A 27987-nucleotide genomic window follows, 5' to 3' on the forward strand; every position below is an offset into this window, starting at 1 on the left:
CAAAAATACCACACACTTGCCAATGATAATATCTAGGTAATTAAATCGGATTGGAGTAATTATTTTAAAGATTACGTTTGGATTGAGAAGTACTTTGAAACTAAGCAAGGCTACACACACCTTTAAAATATTACATTTGTTAATGACGCTGAGATAAAGTTGTTGAGGTTTCTGAGTTTTGTAGTATCTCTATAACTCTAGCCTCAGTGTAATCCCACATCTATATATACATCTGAAAGGAGCCCATTCGTACTCTTCATTTCTGTTTCTCAATCTATGAAAGGGAGATTTAGCATGAAATACTAAAATACATGTTCTATCCTTAATACCGTTCAGCAGAATTGACATTTCCCCATCTAAATTTTGAGAATTTTCCATTTTTTAAATTAGAAATTCACCAATTTTTTTTAGATATTTCAGTGGGCGGCACAGTGGCGCAGTGGTTAGCACCGCAGCCTCACAGCTCCAGGGACCTGGGTTCGATTCCGGGTACTGCCTGTGTGGAGTTTGTAAGTTCTCCCTGTGTCTGCGTGGGTTTTCTCCGGGTGCTCCGGTTTCCTCCCACAAGCCAAAAGACTTGCAGGTTGATAGGTAAATTGGCCATTATAAATTGTCACTAGTATAGGTAGGTGGTAGGGAAATATAGGGACAGGTGGGGATGTTTGGTAGGAATATGGGATTAGTGTAGGATTAGTATAAATGGGTGGTTGATGTTCGGCACAGACTCGGTGGGCCGAAGGGCCTGTTTCAGTGCTGTATCTCTAATCTAATCTAATCTAAAAAATGGAGAGATTTACAGAGCCCCACAATATTTTGAGTTCTGAGTCAGTTAAAGAAACGGAGATCTAGCAAATGTTTAATTTTGCTGTGAAAAGGCTGTTTTAATCCTCAAGCGGTCAAAGTGGGAACTCCTGTCACGAGAGGGGCTTTCCCACACTTCATACACATACCTTAAACAACAGCATCAGTACGACACCAGAGTGTTTTTCCACTGATCAATGGGTTAAGCTTTATTCTACTACGGGTTAACTTAAACATTTTCTGCAGTTTAAACCGCTTTGGGATGACGAAGATGAGGCAGGGATCCTCACTTATGGATGTTTCCTGGATAGGAGCCTCCAAAAGGTACGATGCTTTATAGTCTAATCACACTCTAGACAATATAGCACATGCAACACTGCAGTATCTCTCTCAAGTGGGCATACTTCGAAGTTACATACATTTTGTTCCGTTGATCAACAGTGTTTACTGCGGTTTGCTGCCTTAAACATTAAAATCACGTTGGTATGACATTGGGAGGAAACACTCATAAAAATTCAAACAAGAGACAATACACGTGTAGAGTTTTACAGTTTTTAATATTGGTGTATAAATGGCCTGAGAAAAGTGATAACTGCAACTTCAATGTGACTACTTGCAGTGGTCCACACCAACTGGAAAAGAAAGACTGTACAAAAAAAATCATGGCGTTGTATTTGCACCAGCTATCATTTTTGTCATCAGCTGCTTTTGCTTGAAATTTGTAATCTTAATGTGGCTAATTCTAGTTAGAGAGCAAAAAAAAGCGACATTTATTATTCTACTAGAAAAGCAGACAGAAAAATATTTGAAGTGAGCCAGATTTGCGACACAACGATAAAAGGAAGTTGTATTTTCTGGAAATTATTAGCCTATTAAATGAAGGAAGCCAGTGATGATTATTGCAATTGCTCAATGAAGAGAACACTATTATTTCAGCTCAACTGAGTGAATTTGGTAAACTAAACATTACTTTTAGTCAAAAACAGCAAATGGGAATGATAGACGAGGGTCATGTGAACAGCTGGATTCAGGGCTATAAGAAACGTGTCATTTCACATTGAGTAATAGGATGAGATAAAGAAAAACATCATTAAACAACACAAGAATATTTTTTGAGAGCTAATTCGGAGAAATTCACATCAAATGCAACATACCAGAGCGAGGGTGGCTGCGGGAGTTAGCAAATGAATTCAGCAGATCAATATGAATTTGCAAGTTTGGGGGCTCAGTAGAATCTCATTAACTCTCTGTTTTAATTAAAATCTCCCATACTAGCAATCAGACATGCAATAAGTCACACCATACCTGAAAAGAGGTTTATTGAACATGGATGAAAAATCATCTCTGCAGCCATATTGTCTTGAATATGGACAAACTTTCTATGGAATTTAAAATAAAAGTTCAAGCCTCATCATCATTTATTACATCTTGTGCTTTTTATATCAATACTCAGGAATCACACAAATGCTCCACTGTAGTTTTGTTTATAATTCTAATCCAAACTCTTGCATATAGTTTTTTTTGTCAATACTCGGGATTTCAGAGTGTACAATTATGCAATCTTTAGACTTAAAAAGTATTTTTGAATTAATTTAAAAGATCAAATAATTTAAACAAAAAGGATCACAGAATTTTAAAACCAGCAGGATGAGGGGAGTAGTCGAGAACAATTTGAGACCACTTAGCTAAAGTCTGACGTGTTTTCATGTGACTTGAGTGTGACCTTGTCCTTTTCTTCTTGCGCTCCAAAGGCAAAATTACGTTTTCCACCCCCACTAAAGTAAGAAAATAAGATGTAACAATCGGCACAGATTTGGATAATGGGGCAGAGGCGTGTAGCCTTCTTGCAGTCTTCACTCAAGACTTCAATCCCAAAGAAAACTTGGTGCTTACAAGCCTAAAAATCGCAGGATTACTCAGCACAGTTTGTCTTGTTGCTATAGTGTTTATGCACAGCTTGCCTATTTTTCAATCTGAATGGAGATTACTGTAAATAAGTACAATCCATCATCTGTTTGATACTCTCTGTACTATGCACATCTCCAGAGACCTTTGCTCTGGTCATCGCATTTGCACCCAATAACTGTACAAAGTGATGTTCCCAATTTAAGCCTCAGTGGAAGCTAATTTTCCACAGGATCGCACGATTGCAGGCTGCGGCCACCTTGATGGCTTTAATGAATGCCTTGTCCAAGGACTTCAGTTGTAACTTGAGTCTCTCTGCTTGGAGGAACAATGCAGTGGTTGCTTGCTTTCTTTGCCTGTTAATCGTAGGAATCGGCTGCAACATATATACAAAAGGTTCCACACACTCCATTATTAGCAGTGCAAAGTGTTTTCTATTTAAATGATTCAGGCAATTTTTATATTTTTTTCAAATTGAAGGCACTTGGTTTTATGGCATGTCATGAACAGAAGGTGGTTTAGTTTCCTCACCAGACAGATGACCGTTATCGTGTTATCGTGGCCACAAGCAACTCCTATATAGCCCAGTATTATTTGAGCCCAGTTCACATACAGTGGGCAGAAATGCATGCAGAGACACCAAACATGTAATAAAGCACAGCAAAGTTAACAGTGAAGGGGCAGGAAAGGAATAAAACGTTCGCTACAGACAGTTGCGAGATCAGGTATTCACAGCAGAATAGACAGCCGAGGACAAGGACCTGCAGTTATCTAATGCTTTGCTGAAAACTTCTCAAGGAGAGTAATTGTCAGCACTTCTTTTACCCTGTTTCCAGTAGGAAATTCTTTTGTTGGCCAGCCATTATGTCTCCTGGTGACAAGCATCTCCATTCAACTGTAATGAAATCAGCCAGATCTTTGTGCTTTGACAAGATTTCTAAAGCTCTTTCAGAGTCCATCTAGATGCAGTTGTATTTTCAAATCCTTCTAAAGCAACACAAAAAGTTCTTCTCTTTCTTGCGTTGACCACTTTACACATATACATTTTTTTTGTTTTTGTTTAAATCTGGCATCCTTCTCGCTCCCATGATGCCTTTCACCACATGTACTCTTTGAATCTGCAATCAGCTGATGAATCTTTGGTAATTATTTTTGAAGGTCCATGTATAAAGATTCATTCTTTGTGCAATGCCCGATGAATCTTTTCATAGCCTCTGCCATAATAAGGTCACCTTCGATGGCTTAACATGGCGATGAGAAGAGTGACTGGAAATAGCCATATATGTATTAATACGGAGCCTTCACCACCAGTTTTTAAATCTAGATGAAGAAAAAGTACATGTTAGTAAATCTGTTTTTTTTTTAAAAAGGCCATCTGTTTCTAAATAATGCTACTTTCATTATTACGTTGAAGCAATCAATACACATTGTGGACGGTACATTTTATTAAACATTAATAAATCTGGAATGCTGGAGATACAAGGCAGGATTTTCACCCCTAGATGCGAGATGAGGCCGTCTGGCGGGTTCCGGCACCATCGCGCCCCTGAGCCATTTTCGGGAAGGCTGGATCTGGGACAGATCAGCTACCGGCCGTTTCGGTAATGATAGGTCAATTAAGGTCAGCCTGCAGGCACCCTGCAGCCTCAGCAGCTTCCTGGAGGTGCCCTCCTGAAAGCAGTCCCCGGGGGGGGGGGGGTGCCAGGGCTCCAGGATGTTTCTGAGGTCCCCGCTTGCCATAGGCCGCCCTGTGAAGGGGTTTCCCCTCCACAATGGTGATCTGGCAGCTGTGGCACTGTTTAGTTCAAGATGGAGGCACCCTTGCTCAGTTCCTTCCATTGCCCTATTGGCCCACCAGCTTTGAGAGCATGCTCTCTGGCCATAATTGGCCAATCTAGGCAAAGTCACTGTCAGGCTGCTGCTCACGACACCGTGTGGGGGCAGGACCCGCATTTGACCCTGGCAGCATTGTCCTGACCTAAAACAGAAAATCCTGTACACCGACTTCGTGACACTGGGCAGATTTTCATCTTGACCTTTTGAGTAATGACTATTGTCTGGATAGAGTACAGGGAGTAATTTTGTGTGAGTGGAATCGCATACCTGTGCAACAATCCGCCCAGTTTTGCTTCTACCCAGGTGCTACTAGTACTTGTGTTGCAAAAACAAAAATCTACCCCATTTTTGTTCCACTATCAATACAGGCTTGTGCTGGTAAAAGCACTGCAAATAGGGCCAATAGTTGATTATATGTGGCTTTGTTTTTGAACTGTTAAGACGGGCACAGAGATGCTGGAATTTAATGCCACCCCCCCCACCCCCAGAGATGAATTTGTACCAATGGGGGTGATGGGGGGGGGGGGGGGGTGTGGCAGAGGGCCCGTTGCTTTCCAGTTGCATATGGATTAAGTTGGGGCAGGAAAGGCCAAAAATGGCCTTTCCGCCCAGAAGCCATTCAAGCCCTTAATTGGCCAATTAGTAGCACCTTTTTTCCCAGCTGCTGGAATTAAACCAGCGGCAGGGGGGTATCATGCAGGCAGGTCGCCCAACAAAATGAGGTTCCTGCAGGCTTGGGGGTAGGGGGAACGGGGGTGGGGGTGCTCCTCTGTGGGCAATCTGTGGCCCATACAGGGCCCCTGGCAGCAAAGGCTACACTTACAGCAATGCCACCAAACGCACCCTACCCCACACCCACTTCACTGGGGCCTGCATGTTGGCCCCAGCGACTTTGTTTCACTTACCTGAGGTCCGGGTCTCCACTGCTGGGCCTGCTCCCAGGCCTCTGTAGTCCCAGTGGCACTGCCGATACTACTAAGCTGCCGGCCCTCTGATTGGCCAGCAGCTCTTGGAGAGTCTTAAAGGGACGGGGATCCTGATGCCGGGCAGTTAATTGTCCGCGCACCATTGAATTGCGCCAGGGCAGCTCAGAAAGGTTGAGGCATGGTTCCCCTCGCCTTTTCCACTGGCACGACTAAATCCAGCCCACAATGTGTGCTGTTTGGAGAAAGGCAAGAAGGAAGAGGAGATAGAAGGACAGAAAGATGGGAGGAGATAGAAGGACAGAAAGATGGAAGGAGAAGAGGAAGGAAGAAGAGAAGGAAAGGAGAAAAAGAGGGAAGAAGTAAATAATGAAAGAAAGAAAGAACTTGAATTTATAGTTCAGGACTTCCCAGCACTCTACACAGGCAATGAATTACTTTTCATCTATAGTCACAATTGTAATTTCGGAAACATGGCAGCTAATTCATGCACAGCAAGACCCCACAAACAACAATTAATTTTCTGACTTTTTTTGGATAATTAGCTCACATGAGAAAGTGGAAAATTGACTTTTCATGGAATGATTAGAGAGTAAATATTAGAGCCAGTTAGAACCCAAACCAACTGAAACAGGTTGCCTTTCAATCTATACCCTCAAACTCAGATTATATCATTATGTTGTGGTTGTTGGAGACCAATCATCTCACTCCAAGGACATCGCTGCAGGCGTTCCTCAGGGTGGTGTCCTAGGCCCAACCATCTTCAGCTGCTTCATCAGTAATTTTCCCTCCATCATAAGGTCAGAAGTGGGGCTGTTCGCTGATGATTGTATGGTGTTCAGTACCATCTGCAACACCACAGATACTGAAGCAGTCCATGTCCACATGCAGCAACACCTGGACAGCACTCAGGCTTGGACTAATAAAAGGCAAGTAACATTCGCGCCACACAAGTGCCAGGCAATGATGATCTCCAACAAGAGAGAACCTCCCCATCTCCCCTTGACATTCAATGGCATTACTATCATTGAATTCTCCCACCATCAACATCCTGGGGGGTTATCATTGACCAGAAATGTAACTGGACCAGCCATATAAATACTGTGGCTATAACAGCAAATCAGAGGCTGGGAATTCTGCGGCGAGTAACTCACTTCCTGTCTCCCCAATGCCTGTCCACCATCTACAAGGCACAAGTCAGGAGTGTGATGGAATACGCTCCACTTGCCTGGATGAGTGCAGCTGCAACAACACTGAATATGCTCAACAATATCACTTGATCGGCACACCATCCACAAGCTTAAACATTCACTCCCTCCACAAGATCCACTACCAGCGCACAGTGGCAGCAGTGTGCACCGTACACAAGATGCACTGCAGCAACTCACCACGCCTCCTTTGACAGCACCTTCCAAACCTGTGACCTCGATCACCTAGAAGAACAAGGGCAGCAGCCAAATGGGGAACACCACCACCTGCAAGTTCTCCTCCAAGTCATGTACCATCCTGACTTGGAACTATTGCTATTCCTTCACTTTTGCTGGTTCAAAAATCTGGAACTCCCCTCCTAATAGCACTGTTGGTGCACCCACACCAGACGGACTTCAGCAGTCAAGAAGGCAGCTCACTATCACCTTCTCAAGGGCAATTAGGGATGGGCAACAAATGCTATCCTTGCCAGCGATGCTCACATCCCATGGAAGTATGAAATAAAATTATGGAAAATGGATAATTTGGGTGAAATTTGTCAGGAAATATAATGAAATTCAAAGGCTTAAAGTCACTTTGTGATGTCTTTGCTGTAATGGCTGTTCAGTATTGTTCAGCAGGATTCCTCTTGCTTGGCTGGATCTCTTGCACAGCCTCTAACTGGACTGCTTTTCTGAAGTGTTGGCTTGATCTCGCCTCTCTCCAGAGGTAAAAATTTATCACATTAGAATTTCTGTTAGGAGACACATGGCCCTCTCCCCTGGTGTGACCACACAATGGATCAGCATGTGGATGGCTATCGATTGATGTCTGAATGGGAACCATTCTGTTAACACAGTGCTATTTCACACTTATTCAAGTTTAGTTTGAGCTGTGAGTCCATCTGTTTCTCAAATCCTTTGTTAGTTCATTCATGTCGATAAGAGTCATTAATATACAAGTGTTCCTTTCAATTTCAAAGGGGTTCTCCACAGGGCGATTTCAGACAATTTGTTGATTTCTACTCCATTTTGACTGTCCAGTCAAAGTGTCCATGTTTTATGGTTTTGTTTAACAGTTGACTTTTAAAATTCATAATTCTTCCATTTCATTGTTTATTTCATTATGGTTCCTTCCATGCATGACACAATCCATAACATGGTGATGAAATTATCAAATAATCACAGAATCATAAAAATTTACAGCACAGAATGAGGCTATTTGGCCCATCATGTCTGTGCTGGCTGGCAAGGAACCATCCAGCATAATCCAGCTTTCTGGCTCTTGATCTGTAGCCTTGTAGCTTACGGCACTTCAAGTGTGTATTCAAGTACTTTTTAAATGTTATGAGGGTTTCTGCCTCTATCACCCTTTCAGGCAGTGAGTTCCAGATCCCCACCACCCTTGGGTGAAAAAGTTTCCCCTCAAATCCCCTCAATCTCCTCCCACTTCCCCCAAATCTATGAGCACTGGTCATGGTCCCCTCAACCAAGGGGAATAGGGCCTTCCTATCCACTCTATGTGGACCTCTCATAATTTTATACACTTCATTTAGGTCTTCCCTCAGCCTCCTCTGTTCCAAAAAACACAACCAACCTTACCTCATAACTAAAATTCTCCAGTCCAGTCAATATCTTCGTAAATCTCCTCGTACCCTCTCTAGTGCACTTTCCTAGAGTGCAGTGACTAGAACTGTATGCAGTACTCCATCTGAGACCTAATTAGTGTTTTATAGAGTTTCAGCATAACCTCCCAGCTCTTACATTCTATGCCTTAGCTAATAAAGGCACGTATCCCATATACCTTCTTAACCACCTCAACTAGCTGTCTAGCCACCTTCAGGGATCTATGGACATGCACTCCAAGATACCTCCAGTCTTCTATACATCTTAGTATCCTACCATTTATTGTGTATTTCCTTGCCTTGTTAGCCTTCTCTAAATGCATTACTTCATACATCTCCAGACTGAACTTCATTTGCCACTGTTCTGCCCACCTGACTAGTCCATTGATATCTTCCTGCAGTCGACAGCTTTCTTCTTCATTATCAACTACCCTGCCAATTTTCGTATCATCTGCAAACTTCTTAATCGTCCCCCTACATTCAAGTCCAAGTCCTTGATATATACCACAAAAAACAAGGGACCTAGGACTGAGTCTTGCGGAAACAGCTTTCCAGTCACAAAAACACGCACCAACCACTACCCTTTGCTTCCTGCCTCTGAGCAAATTTTGGATCCAATTTGCCACTTTCCCTTGGATCACATAGGCTTTTACTTTTGTCACCAGTCTGCCATTTGGAACATTATCAAAAGCCTTGCTAAAATCCATATAGACTACATCAAATGCAGGACCCTCATCAGCCCTCCTTGTTACCTCCTCAACAAATTCAATAATGCTAGTCAGACACGACCTTCCCTTAACAAATCTGTGCTGACGGTCTTTGATCAATTCATGTCTTTCTAAATGCAGATTTATCTTGTTCCTCAGAATTTTTTTCCAATAGTTTTCCCACCAACGACGTTAGGCTGACTACTTAGTCTATCCCTTTCTCCCTTTATAAACAATGGCACAACATCAGCTGTCCTCCAGTCCTCTGGCACCATACCTGTAGCCAGAGAGGATTGGAAAATGATGCAGAGCCTCTGATATTTTTTCTCTTGCTTCCTTTAACATCCAAGGATGCATTTCATCCAGGCCTAGGGATTTATCCACTTTCAAAGATGTTAAATCTCTTAATACTTCCTCTCACAATGTTAATTTCATCTAATATTTCACACTCCTTCTCCCTGATTGCAATGTCTACATTATCCCTCTCTCTTGTTTAAACAGACACAAAGTATTCAGTAAGAACCACACCCATGTCCTACACCTCCATGCACAGGCTACACTTCTGGTCCCTAATAGGCCCTATTCTTTCTTTACTTACCCTCTTGCTCTTTACATATTTCGAGAAAAACCTTTGGGTTTTCCTTGATTTTTACTTGCTAATTTTTTTTCACGCCCTCTCTTTGTTTTCCTAATTTCCTTTTTCATTTCACCCCTACTCTTTATATACTCCTCTAGGTTTTTTGCAGTGTTGCGCCTTCAGAATCTATCAGAAGCTTCCCTTTTTTCTTTATCCTCTCCTTGAAGGACCTTGACATCCAGGGGGCTCTGGATTTGTTAGTCCCACCCTTTTTCTTTAAGGGAACATACTTGCTCTGAACACTCTCTGTCTCTTCCTTGAATGTCTCCCCCTGATCTGGCACTGATTTACCTTCAAGTTGCTGTTTCCAGTCCACTTTAGCTAAATCACATCTCAGCTTAGCGAAAATGAGCTTTTCCCCAATTGCGAACTTTTATTCCTGGTCAATCTTTGTCCTTTTCCATAATTACCCTAAATCTAACTTAATTATGATCACTTCTACTAAAGTGCTCCCCAAATGATACCCCTTCCACCTGCTCAGCATAATTCCCTAAAACTAAGTCCAGTACCGCCACCTCTCTTGTTGGGCTTGCTACATACCAGCTAAAAAGTTGTCTGAAATGCATTTTAAGAATTCTTCTCTCTGTGCCTTATCATGAATGAAAAACAAATCCACAAAAAGTACAGTAGCTCCCTAATGCTCATCATAAAATACTATTCTTCTCAATTTGTTTTTTGCAATGAGGCTTGTATCTCAAATATAACCTTTTGAAAATAGGTAATGCAGAAAATGCTGGCAAACATAAACTATGCAGCTGATAGAGTTATTACAGTTACATTCAACATCACCAGAAGGAGACTACTTTTGCAGAATACAGAAAAGCAGCTCCTGGTAGGGTGTTATTCACTCTCAGGTTTCAGATCACTGAACAAACATGAGCTCGGTTCTCAGTTTATTTTCCTATGCTCTCAATTGTGTTGCGCTCTGCAGCACATTGTCACTCACTGGTTACTCTATATGGGGCAGTATATTGTTAAAGTGCCATTTGTGAAATGTTGCATAACTCCTTGAAGGAATTTGGCTCACCACATGATGTAATCAAAACTTAGATCTTAGGATGCGAGAATTCTGGACCTGACATCTGAGAGACGCTGGATAAATTTTCACCTTTAGCATTTGGGCTGGAACCTCCTCAATTTCATTCCACGATTTGCACCTGCATGAAGTACTCAAAATAATAAACTGGCTTGCATCAGAATGTCAGAACAATTCATCTGTATCTTAGTGAATTTTCTGAATAGAACTCATTTCCAATTCACTACGTTAATATTCTATCCTTTACAAGCAACATCCTCTGCCAAGTGTTCTATACTCCATACTGGCTGAAAATCCCAGCTTCTCTCTGGAGGAGGTGGTGTGAAGATGGGCACTGCTTCTTTCCTCTTTGCCCAGAGCACTCTAGATAATAATCCAGAGTGACACCATGCTTCCATGTTGTTTGTTTTCCTCTATAGCATTCTGAAAAAAATGTGGCTCACAAAGGAAATGTTGGCATCAAAGTCAGCTTGGTGCAAAGTTCACTGAATGCCTAGCAGCTAATGACCAGCTGAGTATGAGGTGCTGCCAGTCAGTAATGATGGCAGTCAGAAGTTATAACTTAATTTAACAAGGCAGTAAAATTTAACACTGTTACATTAACAGCAGCAATTATGTCAATTATTGGGAGATGAATATAATTAATTTTAACCAGGCTGCAATTCCTGAATCATTATATGGCATACTTACCTTGATTTTTTCTAATCACATTGAGACCAGGGTTAAATTTAACATGGTCAGTGCAACGAAAAGCAATTTGATATGAGTACTGAAACCATGATACCTCCCTGGGCGTCAGTAGAGCAGGGTTATATGCTTTCAGCACCCAGAAGGCGCCGTGCATTGAAAAACAAGACAGACTGACTTGTGTTTATATAACAACTTTCACATCCTTGGAACATTTCAAATCACTTCCCGTCAATTAATTATTTTGGAGTATAGCCAACTTTGGTTTTGTAAGGAAATGTGGGAGTTAATTTACATACAGTAAAGTCCCACAAGCAGCAAATCAACGAAGGACTTTGCTCGTGTTGGTTGAGGAATGAATGCTGGCCAGAGCACTGAGAGAACTCCCTGCTCTTCTTGGAAAAAAAAGCTATAGGATCTTTTACATCAATCTGAACAGTTCAACTTCTCATCTGAAATATGGCACCTCTGACATTGCAGCATTCATTCTGCACTGCACCAAATCCATAACTTTGACAGAGGAGAGTACAACTGAGTCAAGCTGAAAATACTGCCAATTCTCAGAAAACTGTTTCATGTATACAAACTTACTTTGAATTTCATTACAATTCTGCATGATGCTGATTGCATATGAATCACTGACTACAGACATGGATCATTCCGAATACACGTTACACATGTGCAGTGTTTATGTCAAGGACAAAATGCAGTTTGGTGACTGGGACCAGGCAAGACACCATCTAGCTGAGTATTGTTATGAGACCAGGGACTTGGGGGCAAAAGAAAAATCATACTGGGTTTTCTAGAAACATTCCAGTTCCACTTATAAAGGTGAGAGCCAATGCGATATAACAAAGGCATGTATGAGAGGAATGAACATTTTTACCATGAAAACCAGAACAGGTAAATAAATTATGATTTTGTAGAAAAGTAGCACACATTGAAGTATCCTCTTTACAGCCCAAAATAATTGGTTCAATAGAGCTGTCGGTATGTAACCAACCATTGAAGGTATCTGTGTAGTGCATGCTACGATACTGTATTTCAGGACAGTCTGTTCAAAAATATTGCAAATAGTAAACAATGTTGTACAAACAGTGATAGTTCCATATAATCTATCTGAATACAAGTACTTGAAGAAAAGAAAACATGATTACGGTTTGTAATTTTCAGTCTTAAGAAAGCATGGCCTGCAGGGTTTGCATAGAATAATTCATCGAGAGCTGATACATAAGATATATCTGGAAAAGGTGTGGTTGGTCATTCTAGCAAAAGATGCCCCCTTCTTATCCTGCAGAAAGGCCTTGAGATGCTTCTGCAGAGCACTGAACAAATATTGTTGAGTGCCATGGGGACTGTTTGCTGGGTTTAAACAATGTGAAGTGCATATTAACTACACAGCACATCTGTTACACCAACTGTGTCCAACAAACTGCATATTATGCAGGTGAATCTTTTAAATGTGTGCCTGGTTATTGCCAGACTGCACACGGGTCTAGCTGACACATAGTGGGGAATTTTATGGAGGCGATGGGGTTTTGGCTGCCAGCTGGAGAGCTGTCGAGAGGCCCGCATTGCCTACTTTGGGGAAGACCCACTGTATTACAATGCACTCAGCCACTTGAGAAGCCACCGACAGGCCTTTCCCAGGATCAGGACCCCGGGGACGGGAAGTCCCACCTTCCAAGAGCTGTCAGTCAGAGGCTGGGCAGCTTTTTGTTCAGCATTGCCACTGCGGAGGCCCTGGATTGTGGAGCAACCCAGGCCAGAGGTAAGTGATGATGAAAGTGGCGTCGTGGGGTGTGCTTCGCGGGGGAAGGGAGTGTAGGGGAGTTGGCAGGCCCGCCTACCCCTGGGTTAATACCAGCAGCAGTGGGAAAAGGCCCTTAATTGGGCATTAATTGCCCCTTTAAGGGCCTCATTGGCAGCGGGGAGGGAAGGCCGTCCACAGGTCTTCCCATCACAGACTTAATCAGGTGGATTGAGAAGGTGGCTGTGTCCTCACCTGCCACCATTCCGCTCCATTAAATGCCCTCCCCGCCTCCATACTCAAAACGGGGGAAGAGAATAAATTACCACCCATATTCTCCTTCTGAAGCTGTTTTGTTTTAAGCTCGATGCCAATAACATCTGACACCCCTCCATTAACCATATTCCACTGGTTCAGGTCCTCCTGAATGCTTGAGGTATCTCCACATTTGGAAGATCTGCAGAGAGGGAATGGGTCTTCCTGCTGGTTGGTAGCAGATTATGGAACCTGGGAGTTACTGTAACTGACCAATTCTCACAAGTGAATTCCTCATTTCTGGTGCCTTATCAGTATTCTCAGAAATTATAATGGTCTCTGCAATGGAAAGCAACAGGAAGAAGACAATGGAGTAGATTTTGACTTTGTGCTATCATGTAAAATGGTCAATAGTGAATTGTCACCCATTTTACATCTCCTCTGATTTTTATTTCCTTTGACTTCATAGGAAATACAAATGGAGAAAGTTGTAACACAGGTGAATGAACACTATCACTAATTTTATGTCCCTCTGAAGTTGAATTTTACCCCTCGTGTTTGGCTTGGGGAGATCTGAGAAAAACAAGGTAACAAGTGAATAAATAAAATGGAGAAGAACAAAATCATACATCATTTATGAAATATAGTGACAGCCTTTTCCTCGACTTCTAGAAAACCCTCTCCTACAGTTTGTTTTTTTTGCAACAAATATTTATGTTGCAACTATTTGAATAAGACTTTTGAAAATTAAATTTAAAATTGTGCATCAAAATTATTCAATTACAACATTAATTCATGTTCAAATAAATGCCCTATAGACTTAAAGGTGCTCACCTAGTAGATCTGTTGCCTATTTGCTGGTGATCTACTTTGTTTTGTAGACATTAATGAGCAGATTTTATTTCCAAATATTTTACTTACTGTTGACAGGCTGGTCTACTCTCCTGCACTCGCCTTCTGTTACAGTTACATCATCGATTGCGATGTCCCCTTCTATACTGGGTCCCCGAATGCCTTCAAATATGAGCTATACAATTACAAACAGAAAAGATTAGTGCTGCAATGGATACACGTAGAGTAATAGAATGTTCTGGTGAACAGGTTTAAAGGAAAACTGTAAAAGAACATTCAAAAAATTGTTTTATGATGTAGCGTTCAGTGAGTGTACATTCTTTAAATCTTCAAACTATCCTCAAGAATCATTGTCCTCTCTTTCTGATTCCTAGCATTTTAGTCCTATTTTTGATGTGAGAGGTGATTCTGCAATCCCATGCTCCCAGCTAGAAGTTGCCCTTGCAAGGTCCAGGTTTCAGAGACAGGGATACAACTTTGTTCATCTGATTCTCTAGCTTGCACTGCTGTGAATACAGCTCTCCGTTGGGAATGCAGGACTATGGAAGCAGACCTTGAATATTCAAGTGAGGAATGACAGTAATGAAGAGTAGCATATGATCCCTTTTAGCACCCAGTAACATCAAGCTTTCCCAAACTGGATACTTCTTAAACCTGACATATGGTTCATTCTATCTGACCTGAAGTACTAAAGTTACCATTTCTGTCGAACACCCTACATCAATTCTTAGACTTGAATTTCAGAACAGCATTGAAGTGGACTTACATCTACTGTTATGTAGGTTTAAATTGCCCAAAGTAATGTACAATCCTGAAGATCTCTCATTGAGCAGGAATGGATTTGAACATTGTTCCAGAAATCATTTTCCAAGTAGCAGTGTAGTACCCTCGAGTATTTTTTATATTAATCTGGCCTACGCTGCCACTCCAATTCAATTTGGACTGTACTGTACAATACACTTCCATTTGAATTCAGACTGTGGCTGGCTTCGTAAAGAGAGATAAAAGAACTGCATTTATGTAGTGCCTTTCACTTCTTCAAGATGTCCCAAAGTGCTTCACACCCAATGAATTACTTCTGAATTTTAGTGACTGCCATTTTGTAAGCAAATGCAGCAGCCAACTTGTGCACAGCAAGGCTCCACAAACAGCAATGAGATGAATAACCAGTTTTCTAATGGTGATGGTTCTCCAGGAAAAGTCCCCTGCTCTTTTTTGATTGTTTGTGCCTACCTGAACTGGCAGACAGTACCTTCAACTGTGCAGTATTCCCTCAGCACTACATCGAAGTGTCAACATAGATCATGTGCTCAAGGTCTGTAGAGTAGGGTTTGAACCCTCAATCTACATATTTGGTTAGAAATAAAAACTGCAGTGGGCTGTCATGCTAAATTACAACTCAGTAGGTTGGTTGAGGGCCACAATCCTGAGCACTGGTTGTCTGAAGGCCACCCTTACAAACTTGCCATAAAACAACTTGATTATTTCTGTGTGTATTTTTAAATAATGATCTCTATCACTGACTCTCTTTCTCTTTTCCTCCTCTCTGAATAGGCCAGACCCAGAGCTGTGAACTCTGAACTGAGGCCAGCAGACACAGCTAGCAGATCAGCAGGATTGTGAGGGCCACAGGTGAGGGGCAGGTGGGCCATACTAACAAATAGAATTCTGGAATATAGCCAAGGAGAAGAATATTGTCACTGTCTGTGGAGAGGCCATAATAAATGCTGAGAAAGAGTAGCATTGCTGCTATAAATAATGGCACAGCCGTCATAGGCAGTACAAGTGCGGTTCATGGCTTCCTCTGCCCAACCTTGCCACATCCTTGCAAGCGAAAATTCCATGGGCAATTGTCAAAATACATGTTCAATGAATGAATCTCAACCCATGAAGCATTCTGCAAAGTACAGTGGCATAGCTGTCGGGTGTTACTGCTCTCCTCAGTAAGAGGAGAGACTCGGCCTCATTTCCCGGCGGAGCAGCAGGAGAAGGTAGCGACTCTTCGGTGGGTGAGTGAAGGCATCAGGAGCTGTGTTTTGAAAGTAAGTACTTACTGTTTTACTTACTGTTTTCCTTGTCTTTGAGTTTCTTTTGGCGCCGGAGGAACCGGAAGCTGGTCGGCAGCGAGGACTCCTGGGTAGGTATTTTCCTTAAAGGTGCGGAGCTGAGTAAACCCGAGCCACTACACATGTAGTGTCTCCCACCCATCCTCCTCCTCTAAACTAATAATAAGACCCTTTTTACCCTCCTCCTCTAACCAAAAAGGACTGAGCAGGTAAGCTATTTACTGTTTTTGTTAATATCTATAGTTGTACTTAACTAAGGGGTAATTGAATAAAAGAAATGGCAGCCAGTGTAGTGTATTGCTCCTCCTGCAGAATGTTCGAGGTGAGGGAAACCTCCGGTGGCCCTGCCGACTTCACCTGCTGGAAGTGCATCCGTCTCCAGCTCCTATCAGACCGTGTTAGGGAATTGGAGCTGGAGCTGGATGAACTGAGGATCATTCGGGAAGCTGAGGGGTTGATAGATAGAAGCTACACGGAGGTCGTTACTCCACAAATCAAAGGCAGCTGGGTAACAGTTAGAGGTGGGAAGAGGTCAGTGCAGGGATCTCCTGTGGTCGTTCCCCTCAACAACAAGTATACAGTTTTAGATACTGTTGGGGGGGACGGCCTATCGGGGGCAGGCTGCAGTGAACGGGCCTCTGGCACGGGGTCCTGCACTGTGGCTCAGAAGGGAAGGAGGGAGAATGGGAGAGCACTAGTCATCGGGGACTCGATGGTGAGGAGTACCGACAGGCGGTTCTGTGGGCGCAGGCGAGACGCACGGATGGTTTGTTGCCTCCCTGGTGCCAGGGTCCGTGATGTTTGTGATCGCGTCTTCAGGATCCTTAAAGGGGAGGGGGAGCAGCCAGAGGTCGTGGTGCACATTGGCACCAACGACGTAGGAAGGAAGGGTGGCACAGATGTTAGAAGTGAGTTTAGGGAGTTAGGCTGGAAGCTGAAAGCTCGGACGGACAGAGTTGTTATCTCTGGTTTGTTGCCGGCGCCACGTGATAGTGAGGCTAGGAATAGGGAGAGAGCACAGCTGAACACGTGGCTGCAGGAATGGTGTAGGAGGGAGGGCTTCCAGTTCTTGGATAATTGGACTGCATTCTGGGGAAGATGGGACCTGTTCAAACAGGACGGGCTGCATCTGAACCAGAGGGGCACCAATATCCTGGGAGGGAGGTTTGCTAGTACTGTTCGGGAGGGTTTAAACTAGTTTGGGAGGGGGATGGGAACCGGACTTGTAATCCAGGGACCAGTGGGTCCACTCAGAAAGACAAAGAGTGTAGTGAGGTATTGGGGAAGGTAGCACTGTCACAGAGGACAGATGGGCACGGAGAAGGGTTAAAGTGCGTATACTTCAACGCAAGAAGCATCAGGAATAAGGTGAGTAAATTGAAGGCGTGGATGGGCACTTGGGACTACGATGTTGTGGCCATCACTGAAACGTGGATAGGTGAGGGGGAGGAATGGTTTTTGGAGGTACCTGGTTATAGATGTTTTCATAAGATTAGGAATGGTGGTAAAAGAGGTGGGGGGGTGGCATTGTTAGTTAGAAATAGTGTAACAACTGCTGAAAGAATTTTCGAGGAGGATCTGCCGACTGAGGCACTGTGGGTTGAGGTCAGGAACAGGAAAGGAGCAGTCACCTTGATGGGAGTTTTCTATAGGCCCCCCAATAGCAGCAGGGAGGTGGAAGAGCAGATTGGGAAACAGATTTTGGAAAGGAGCAGAAGTCACAGGGTAGTAATTATGGGGGATTTCAACTTCCCAAATATTGATTGGCAACTCTTTAGATCGAATAGTTTGGATGGGGTAGTGTTTGTGCAGTATGTCCAGGAAGCTTTTCTGACTCAGTATGTAGACTGCCCGACCAGAGGGGAGGCAATATTGGATTTGGTACTAGGTAATGAACCAGGGCAAGTGATAGAGCTGTTGGTGGGCGAGCACTTTGGAGATAGTGATCACAATTCTGTAGCATTCACTGTGGTAATGGAGAGGGATAGGTATGTGCAACAGGGCAAGGTTTACAATTGGGGGAAGGGTAGATATGATGCTGTCAGGCAGGAACTGAGGAGCATAAGTTGGGAGCATATGCTGGCAGGGAAGGGCACGGTCGAAATGTGGAACTTTTTCAAGGAGCAGATAGTAGGGGCCATTGATAAGCATGTCCCTGTCAGACAGGGAAGGGATGGTCATGTGAGGGAACCGTGGTTGACAAGAGAGGTTGAGAGTCTTGTTAGGAAGAAGAAGGATGCGTATATAAAGTTGAGGAAAAAGGGCACAGGCATAGCTCTGGAGGGATACAAGATGGCCAGGAAGGATCTGAAGAAAGGGATTAGGAGAGCTAAGAGAGGGCATGAAAAATGCTTGGCGGGTAGGATAAAAGAAAACCCCAAGGCCTTTTACGCGTATGTCAGAAATATGAGGATGACTAGGGGGACCATAGGTCCGGTCAAGGACAATAGCGGGAGACTGTGTGTTGAGCCGGAAGAGATAAGTGAGGTTTTGAATGAGTACTTCTCTTCGGTATTTACGAATGAGAAGGGGTGTATTACTGAAGAGGACGGTGGGAAGCAGACTGGTAAGCTCGAGGAAGTGCTCGTTAGGAGGGAAGATGTGTTGGGGTTTTTGAATAACTTGAAGATAGACAAGTCTCCCGGGCCTGACGGGGTATATCCAAGGATGTTATGGGAAGCAAGGGATGAAATTGCAGAGCCGCTGGCAATGATCTTTTCATCTTCTCTGCTGACGGGGGTGGTACCAGGTGATTGGAGGGTGGCAAATGTTGTGCCCCTGTTCAAGAAAGGGAATAGGAACAACCCTGGGAATTACAGGCCAGTTAGTCTTACTTCGGTGGTAGGCAAGTTGATGGAAAAGGTGCTGAGGGATAGGATTTCTGAGCATCTGGAAAGACACTGCTTGATTCGGGACAGTCAGCACGGTTTTGTGAGGGGTAGGTCTTGCCTCACAAGCCTGATTGAATTCTTTGAGCAGGTGACCAAGCAAGTGGATGAGGGTAAACCAGTGGATGTGGTGTACATGGATTTTAGTAAGGCATTTGATAAGGTCCCCCATGGTAGACTTATGGAGAAAGTCAGGAGGCATGGGATAGTGGGGAATGTGGCCAGTTGGATTAAGAATTGGCTAACTGATAGAAGGCAGAGAGTGGTCTTAGATGGTAAATACTCAGCCTGGAGCCCAGTTACCAGTGGCGTGCCGCAGGGATCAGTTCTGGGTCCTCTCCTGTTTGTGATTTTTATTAACGACTTGGATGAGGAAGTCGAAGGGTGGGTCAGTAAATTTGCAGATGATACAAAGGTTGGTGGAGTTGTGGATACCGAGGAGGGCTATTGTCGTCTGCAAAGGGACTTGGATAGGTTGCAGTGCTGGGCTGAAAAGTGGCAGATGGAGTTTAACCCTGAAAAGTGTGAGGTCGTCCATTTTGGAAGGACAAACATGAATGCAAAATACTGGGTTAACGGTAGGGTTCTTGGGCATGTGGAGGAGCAGAGAGACCTTGGGGTCTATGTGCATAGATCATTGAAAGTTGCAACTCAAGTGGATAGGGCTGTGAAGAAGGCATATGGGGTGTTAGCGTTCATTAGCAGAGGGATTGAATTTAAGAGCCGTGAGGTGATGATGCAGCTGTACAGGACCTTGGTAAGGCCTCATTTGGAGTACTGTGTGCAGTTCTGGTCGCCTCATTTTAGGAAGGATGTGGAAGCCTTGGAGAGGGTGCAGAGGAGATTTACCAGGATGTTGCCTGGAATGGAGAATAAGTCTTACGAGGAAAGGCTGAACATTCTAGGCCTCTTCTCACTAGAAAGGAGAAGGATGAGGGGTGACATGATAGAGGTTTATAAGATGATCAGGGGAATAGATAGGGTAGACAGTCAGAAACTTTTTCCCCGGGTGGAGCAAAGCGTTACAAGGGGTCATAAATTTAAGGTGAAGGGTGGGAGATATAAGGGGGATGTCAGGGGAAGGTTCTTTACCCAGAGAGTGGTCGAGGCATGGAATGCCTTGCCCGGGGAAGTTGTTGAGTCAGAAACTTTAGGGACTTTCAAAAGGCTTTTGGATAGGTATATGGATAAAGGAGAATGATGGGGTATAGATTAAATTGTCCTTGACAGAGGACAAAGGATCGGCACAACATTGTGGGCCGAAGGGCCTGTTCTGTGCTGTATGTTCTATGTTCTATGTTCTATGTCCTGTACAACAATAGCTCAGACTACAAAACCGGTCATTGTTGGGGCTTTGGAAACCACTTGTCATTTTTTAAGCCAACACAAATTGACTCAATGTTGAATTAATTTTGTAAAGATCAATTTTTAATATAAAATATTATTGAAAAATCTTATTACCCACCTAAACAGATCATTATTTTACATTTTTTGGAATGTGTTAAATTATTCAACACTAACATCACATTATCTACTTTGGCAAAGCACATAAGAGATGGAAATTTTCCTCACGTTAATTACATCTAATATTTATTGATTTTCTTCAGCTTTTGGTGTCAGTTTCATGTGACAACTTGTAAACCACAGCACATCATTTTAGCCACTTTCAGCAAGTTACATTCTGTCTCAACCATATATTATGACTGAACAATAATGTATTCATTTGAAACACACCTGCACAGATTGATCATTTACTCTACAAACAAGTAGTCTCTCATTCAGGACCAACCAGGCAATATGTAAACTTAGTGTCCTGCCGAGCATCTGGTGCGTCACCAATGCCACCCATTTCTATGCCTGCAACATCTCCTCCCACTATCCCTACCTCACTCTATTTGTTGCTGAAACCCTCAACCTTCACCAATGCTTCAGATTGGATCGGATCAGCCATGGTCTTGTTGAATGGCAGAGCAGGCTCAAGCGGCCGAGTGGTTTACTCTTGCTCCTAATTTCTTTGTTCGTTTGCTTTCCTTGTTGGTCTTCCAAGCTCCGCCCTACACACATTCCAAATAATCCAGAGTTCTGATGCCCACTTTGAATCCCACAGTTACAAATTTGGGTTTGCTGCAGATACCTTGTGGGTTTAGTGGCATCAATCACTCCTGTGAGACTGAGTGCCTTATATTTATAGGAATTGAATCACAACACCCTGCATCTACTGATAAGGTTGCGGGATTCCAGAGTGCAAAAACCCCTTGCAATCTGGACTGCATCTCCACATCCTATGCACACACACTTGTTCAATCTCTCGGAATATAGACTGAGCCAGGACAGGCAAGAGGAAGCATGTTTCAATAATAAGCTGCATGTTTCTACAGTAAAGTCAAGCACAGGAGTAAGATCAAAGTCGCTTAGATCAATTGCTACAATCTATATCACACAATGATACAAAATAAAGAACATGTAACGCTAACCACACTCCACATACCTCATTTAAAAAGAATGATCTCTCTACATCCTGTCCTGCAGCGCAGGGCAGAACTCATCTCCCGGGAGTGTACTTTCTTTTCAACCATCCTGCAGCACTCCACTGTCTGACTGCCTGGGCAGTTCGGTTTCCAAAAGCCAGACTGCCTTTTTGTCTTTGCATCTCTTTTCTTCAGAATGTCTCTTTGCACTGTCTGTTTTTACTGAAAATTGACAACCTCCCACCCAGAGTGGTTTATTCCAGCCTAATTTGACAATATCCCTGACTGAATTCAAATGAATGTTGCAGCAGGAAAGAGAGTGAACAGTTGCTGGAATGTCAAATTATTCCTCATTCTCTCCCGATACTGATTTCAGACCCCCAATCAGAAATCTAATTTTTACCTGCCAGCCTTAGTATCCTGTAAATGTAATCCTTTCATCGAAAGCTTTAATTCAAAAGCACAACTTAAATAACTCATGTTGTATAACTCATTTTTACAATTAATATAAATGACTTGGATGAAGGGACCGAAGGTATGGTTGCCAAATTTGCTGATGACACGAAGATACGTAGAAAAGTAAGTTGTGAAGAGGACATAAAGAGTCTACAAAGTTAAGTGAGTGGGAAAAAATCTGGCAAATGGAATATAATGTGGGAAAATGTGAAATTGTCCATTTTGACAGGAAGAATAAAAAAGCATATTACCTAAATGCAAAGAGAGCTCTGAGATGCAGAGAGATCTGGGTGTCCTATGGCATGAATCGCAAAAGATTAGCATGCAGGTATAGCAAATAATTAGGAAGGCAAAAGTCATGTTGGAATGTATTGCAAGGGGATTGGAGTACAGGAATAAGGAAGAATTGCAACAATTGTACAGGGTTTTGGTGAGACCACATCTGGAATACTGTGTGCAGTTTTGGTCTCCACATTTAAGAAAGAATATACTTGCATTGGAGGAAGTGCAGTGAAGGTTCACTAGATTGGTCCCTGGGATGAGGGGTTTGTCCTATGATGAAAGACTAAGTAAATTGGGCCTGTATTCTCTGGAGTTTAGAAGAATGAGAGGTGATCACATTGAAACATATAGGATTCTATAGGGGCTGGATAGGCTAGACACTGAGCGACTATTTCCGCTGGTTGGGGAATCTAAAACAAGGGGGCACAGTCTAAGGATAAGGGGCCAATAATTTAGGACTGAGATAAGGAGAAATTACTTCACTCAAAGGATTGTGAATCTTTGGAATTCTCTACCCCAGAGGGTTGTGGAGGCTCCTTTGTTAAATACATTTAAGGCTGGGACAGACAGATCTTTGGTCTCTCAGGGAATCAAGGGGTACGGCGAGCGGGCAGGAAAGTGGAGTTGAATCCTAAGATCAGCCATGATCATTTTGAATTGTGGAGCAGGCTCGATGGGCCATATGGTCTACTCCTGCTCCTATTTCCTGTGTTCTTGTACATCAAGTAATTAGGAAGGAGTACTGTGTACAACATTGGTTGTCTTATTTAAGGAAGGATGTACATGCATTGGAAGCAGTTCAGAGAAGGTTTACTAGAACTAATACCTGGGATTGGCGGGTTGTCTTATGAAGAAAGGTTGGACAGGCTAGGCTTGTATCCACTGGAGTTCAGAAGAGTAATAGGCGACTTGATTGAAACATATAAGATCCTGACAGGTCTTGACAGGGTGGATGTGGAAAGGATGTTTCCTCTTGTGGGAGAGTCTAGAAACAGGGGCCACTGTTTAAAAATAACGTGTTGCCCAACGCCACCAGCTCATGCAACACAATTGTGAAGAGTCATGATCACAGCCTTTAAGATTTTGGCTGCAAATCTTCCCCGGTCACTTACTCGATGCAGTAGTACTACCTCATTTAGTTACAACATTGCCACACAAAATCAAGGATGCCTTAGATGGCAGTGCTGTACAATGAAAGCAGTATCAAATATCATCCATCTTCCTCTGACATATGGAGAAAAAAGAAAGGTATCTGGTGGGTTCATTACATTTTAAATACCTATTCATCATAGCGTGTTTTATAATTTTGAAATCACTGATATAGCATTTATAAATTTTATCAAGATAAATACAAAAGTGCAAGGACTTGCATTTGTATAGCACCTTTCACAATCTCAGGACATCCTAACGCATTTCCCAGCTAATGCAGTACTTTTTAAATGTAGTGATATAACGAAGAGAAATATGACAGTCAGTTTGCACTTGGCAAGGTTGCACAAACAGAAATAAGAGAATGACTAGATAATTGTTTTTTGGTCGTTTTGGTTTAGGGATAAATATTGGCCAGGGCAGAAATCCCCTGCTGTTCTTCAAAGAATGGTATCTTCCACATCAACCCGAGTGTGAAGGTAGGGTTTCAGTTTAATGTCTCTTCTGGAAGATGGCACCTCCGACAATGCAGCATTCCCTCAGTATTGCACTGAAGTGGCAGCCTAGATTACACGTTCAAGTTTCTGAGTGGGATTTGAGCCTAGAATCTTCTGACTCGGTGATGACCGTGCTACCACTAAGTCAAGGCTGACAGAAAGTGTAAAATGCTATGAAGTTTAATTGTTTCCATTTGGCATCTCATGCAGATTATTTCAAATTGTCGAATTGGTCTCATTATTTAAGTGTTTTTATCATTTTTATTAATGGATGTAGGATGTAATTTATGTGACAAAATCTATTTCAGTCCTGTGCTGAATATTTCTATTGTTATAAGTGGTCTTTTGAATTTTTAAAGAGTTTGAGTGCTGCTGTTGTATAACATCTAAATTAATGGTTACATTACGATTGGGGATGAAAATTGTAGCTCTATTCCCATTGCTCAAAAGGTCATACAAAGGATCAGTAAATGAAGATTAAACATTTGGAAACTACTATACATAAGCAGAGCAAGTTGCAGATTTCTGAATTTAACAGTATCAATTTAAAATATAGTAGCACACTTCTGTTATTGAACAGCAATGGCCTTATTCTCCTGTGAGGGGGTAGGGGGTGAGTCTGTGTTTGGCAGGGAATGTGTTGGGGGATGGGTCTGTGATGGGCAGGGAATGTGTTGGGGGATGGGTCTGCGATGGGCAGGGAATGTGGGGGGGGTGAGTCTATGGGGCTGGGATAGTGGTGGTGAATGGATCCGCAATGGGCAGGGATTGTGGCAGAGGATGGGTCCGCAATGGACAGGGAATGTGGCGGTGAATGGGTCCGCGAAGGCAGGGAATGTGGTGGTGAATGAGTCCGTGATGGGCAGGGAATGTAGTGGTGGATGGGTCTGCAATGGGCAGGGAATATGATGGGGGTTGGGTCTGCGATGGGCAAGTAATGTGATGGGGGGTGGGTCTGCGATGGGCAGGGAATGTGGTGGGGGATGGGAATGTGGTGGGCTGGGAATGTGGTGGGGGATGGGCCTAAAATGGGTGGGGGATGGGTCTACAACAGGGAGAGAGATTTGGCAGGCAATAGGCCTGCGATAGGTTTGTGGTATGATGGAGGATGTGGCAAGGGATGGGCCCGCAATGAGATGGTGGATGGGTCTGCGATGGGGTGGGGATGGGCCTGTAATGGAGCAGGGGATGGTTCTGCAATGGGGTTGGGGGCAGGGGGGACAGATCTGCTGTGCTGGTAACAAAGGGGTCTATTATTGGGCTGATGTGTAAGTCTTGTTGTCTGATGGTTTAAAGATTTGTTTCTGATGCTGGGTAGTTTGGATAGATGTGTCCACTTTTCCTAGCAGTTTAGCGAGGTCGACACACTGTCCTTGGCTCAATGTTAGGCTTTGCTGTTGTGACACTGAAGGCAAATGGGTCTTGCCTGACGTTTGGACCAATTTTGTGCTGTATTATCATTGGCGAGATTATTTCAGTATTTTATTATTCTCCCTTTGACAAAGTGGTGCATGTTGCTTCATGGGTTCTGGCAACTCTTTGGCAATCCAAGTAAACATTCTTTATGTATGAGCATAGACAGGGAAAAGCTGTAGATCAAAGGATGCAGCAGACCTGAGTCTAATCCTGTCCTCACCAGCCATCAACAAAACATACTTTCCCAGCATAGAGATCTGGAGCATCATCAATGGTTAATTTTTTTTCACTTCCCTAGCCCAGGAGATCAGCATATCAACACAAAACAGAATAATGTCTCAGTACCAGGTCACAAGTATATTTACCCAATGTGTTATCAGTGGAGCCAGAAAGTTATTTTAAACTGTGCAGTGATTGGTGCCCAAGGTAAATTCCTGAAAAATTGCCACAGAAAAGAACAAAAACACACTCTCAGATGATTAAAATACAGTCGCTCTTTGATATGCCCCAAACGGTTCAATAGTAAGCATTGTTTATGGCTTCATCTCTGACACAATTACATGAAACTACTGTGCTTTTGAATGACTCCCAAAAACCATTCTACAGAATCTTTTGTTAATTGAGTGCCTTGAGTTTGAAGGCAGTATAATGTCATGGGCGAGTGTAAAGCAAGCGGTGCTAAAAGTCACCACTAAATTTTGTACTAGCAGATTTAGTCAAACCCCAGTGGACTGCATGTCTAAAGCACATAATAGTTTAATTTAGTAGTCTGGGCTCTAAAAGACCTGGGTTTCTCTTGAGAATGAAAACCACCTTTTACAAAAGAAACTAATCTTCTGAGGAAACAAATGACAGCGCAAAGCCAGAGTGAAGTTAGGGTGACAATTACTATCATAGAATTGCACTACAGTGGAAAACATTTTATCCTAGAGCACCTTTCAACCTTATTCCATCAATAGAACAAAACCATTGAGACTTACATGCAATTCTTTTCAGAGGATTTGTTCAGGGTGTGAGCAGATTCCAGGTTTAGGCAGTACAGTGACTAGTCTATCACCTCCTCACATCACATTGGGACATAAAGGGCCAGGAATTACTGGGTCCCAATTCCACTAGCAGCAAGGTGCTGGAGCAAGACCTCTAGTCATCAATTGGTAAGGATGTTAACCCTGTCCCCAGGAAAGGGCTCATTTTAATAAACAGGGTGGGTCACAGGTGCCTGTAGTGGCACCTGCATGGATGGAGTCCCCGAAAAGCTCAGTGTGACACTCTGTAGCTTCAATGGAGCAAGCTATAGGCCCTTTTTGGGCAAAGAATTAAGTAGCACAAATTTTTCTTTTCTGTACAGGGATCAAATGGGGTGAAGTGAGAATGTAATTGATGGTCTTTGGATTCAATTATTTTCACTCTTTACATTCTTAGAGACTTCCCTAGGTCCACAATGAAACCCATTCCTGCTGTCACCGTGTATAAATTTTACTGGACCTAATAAGAGTGCGGTGGCTGGAATTCTTGGAGAACACCAGACATTTGTGTGGACCAGATGGATGATTTTTGCCCCACCCTCCCATATGGGGGCAGAAACCCAACATATCTTGGTTTCATGCCAAAATCTTTGCACCTCGCAGTGATCCACCTCTCCTACCTCAGCAATTTTCCCCAAAGAATCTCAAAAACATGTTACTGCCATAGTTTGCATCACACACTACTGTAATAGTACTTCTATCTCATTATAGATTCATTTTATTGAACAGAAAAGTAATGACCCTGGATAACAGCATTCAAATATAATCGGGCAGATATTTTCTGGCTCTGCCAGGCAATAGTGCCCTGAAAACTGAGGGGAAAAATTACTGTCTGTTCCTGCTCCCAATCTGGTCAACACCATCCTGAAAGGTACCCAGAACATCTGTTTCTTGCAGGTGGTTGGCTCTTTAAAAATGCCATTGAGGTACATAGGATCTTGATTGTCATTTTGGGAGACCACCAAGCAGAGCCTGCACTGTGTGATACTGAGGAAGAGGAGTGCCCCTCTGGACTCAACAAAAACAACATGGGCTCCTGTTACCACAGGTCCCATTTCATTACCTCACCATACCCGCTATGGACCAACCTCTGCTGGCCAGGTAGGCCTCTGGCCCACCAAATCTTGTGAAAGCCTGGTGCTGACAACACGCGGCAAGACACCCCTTTGGTGCTCGCAGACTGCCAGGGGCATTGTAGTGAAGCCAGGCCCTGAAAATGGACTTGGCATCCTTCTGGCACCATTGGGCAGCTGGCCAATTGTTCAAAGCTATTCCACCATGTTGGTCTGAAATTTCTCTTGCTGCTGCTTTAGCAGAGGCATTAGCCCAGTTATTTTACAGGAGATACAAACCACACCCCAAAATAGCAGGGAGAGGAATTTCAAACAAATATATGAACACATCATGTGCTGGTATCCCACAGTATAATTCAGGGCCAATATATTTACAAAGGCATCTTTTATACAGCGAAGTGCAATTTTTTATTTGTACTGTGTTGCATAATAAAAGAAGTGGCTGATATTTGAGAAATATGTATAC

The 27987-nt window shown here is 43.1% G+C and overlaps 1 protein-coding gene across 3 annotated transcripts in view; it reads right to left on the reverse strand.

Annotated features, from left to right (window-relative positions):
* Positions 1-1370: 1370 nt before the first annotated feature.
* mdga2a (MAM domain containing glycosylphosphatidylinositol anchor 2a) overlaps positions 1371-27987 on the reverse strand; it is a 990949-nt gene continuing 964332 nt past the window's right edge. For all 3 annotated transcript variants that reach the window (XM_068038888.1, XM_068038889.1, XM_068038887.1), the window contains 2 exons: positions 14271-14376; positions 1371-4026 (listed from right to left, as the gene is read on the reverse strand). In XM_068038888.1, the coding sequence (XP_067894989.1) occupies positions 3935-4026; positions 14271-14376 (198 nt within the window). In that variant the 3' untranslated portion in view covers positions 1371-3934. The remainder of the gene's footprint in view (positions 4027-14270; positions 14377-27987) is intronic.

The sequence above is a fragment of the Heterodontus francisci genome, chromosome 9 (assembly GCF_036365525.1).
Source record: "Heterodontus francisci isolate sHetFra1 chromosome 9, sHetFra1.hap1, whole genome shotgun sequence".
Classification (NCBI taxonomy): Eukaryota; Metazoa; Chordata; class Chondrichthyes; order Heterodontiformes; family Heterodontidae; genus Heterodontus; species Heterodontus francisci.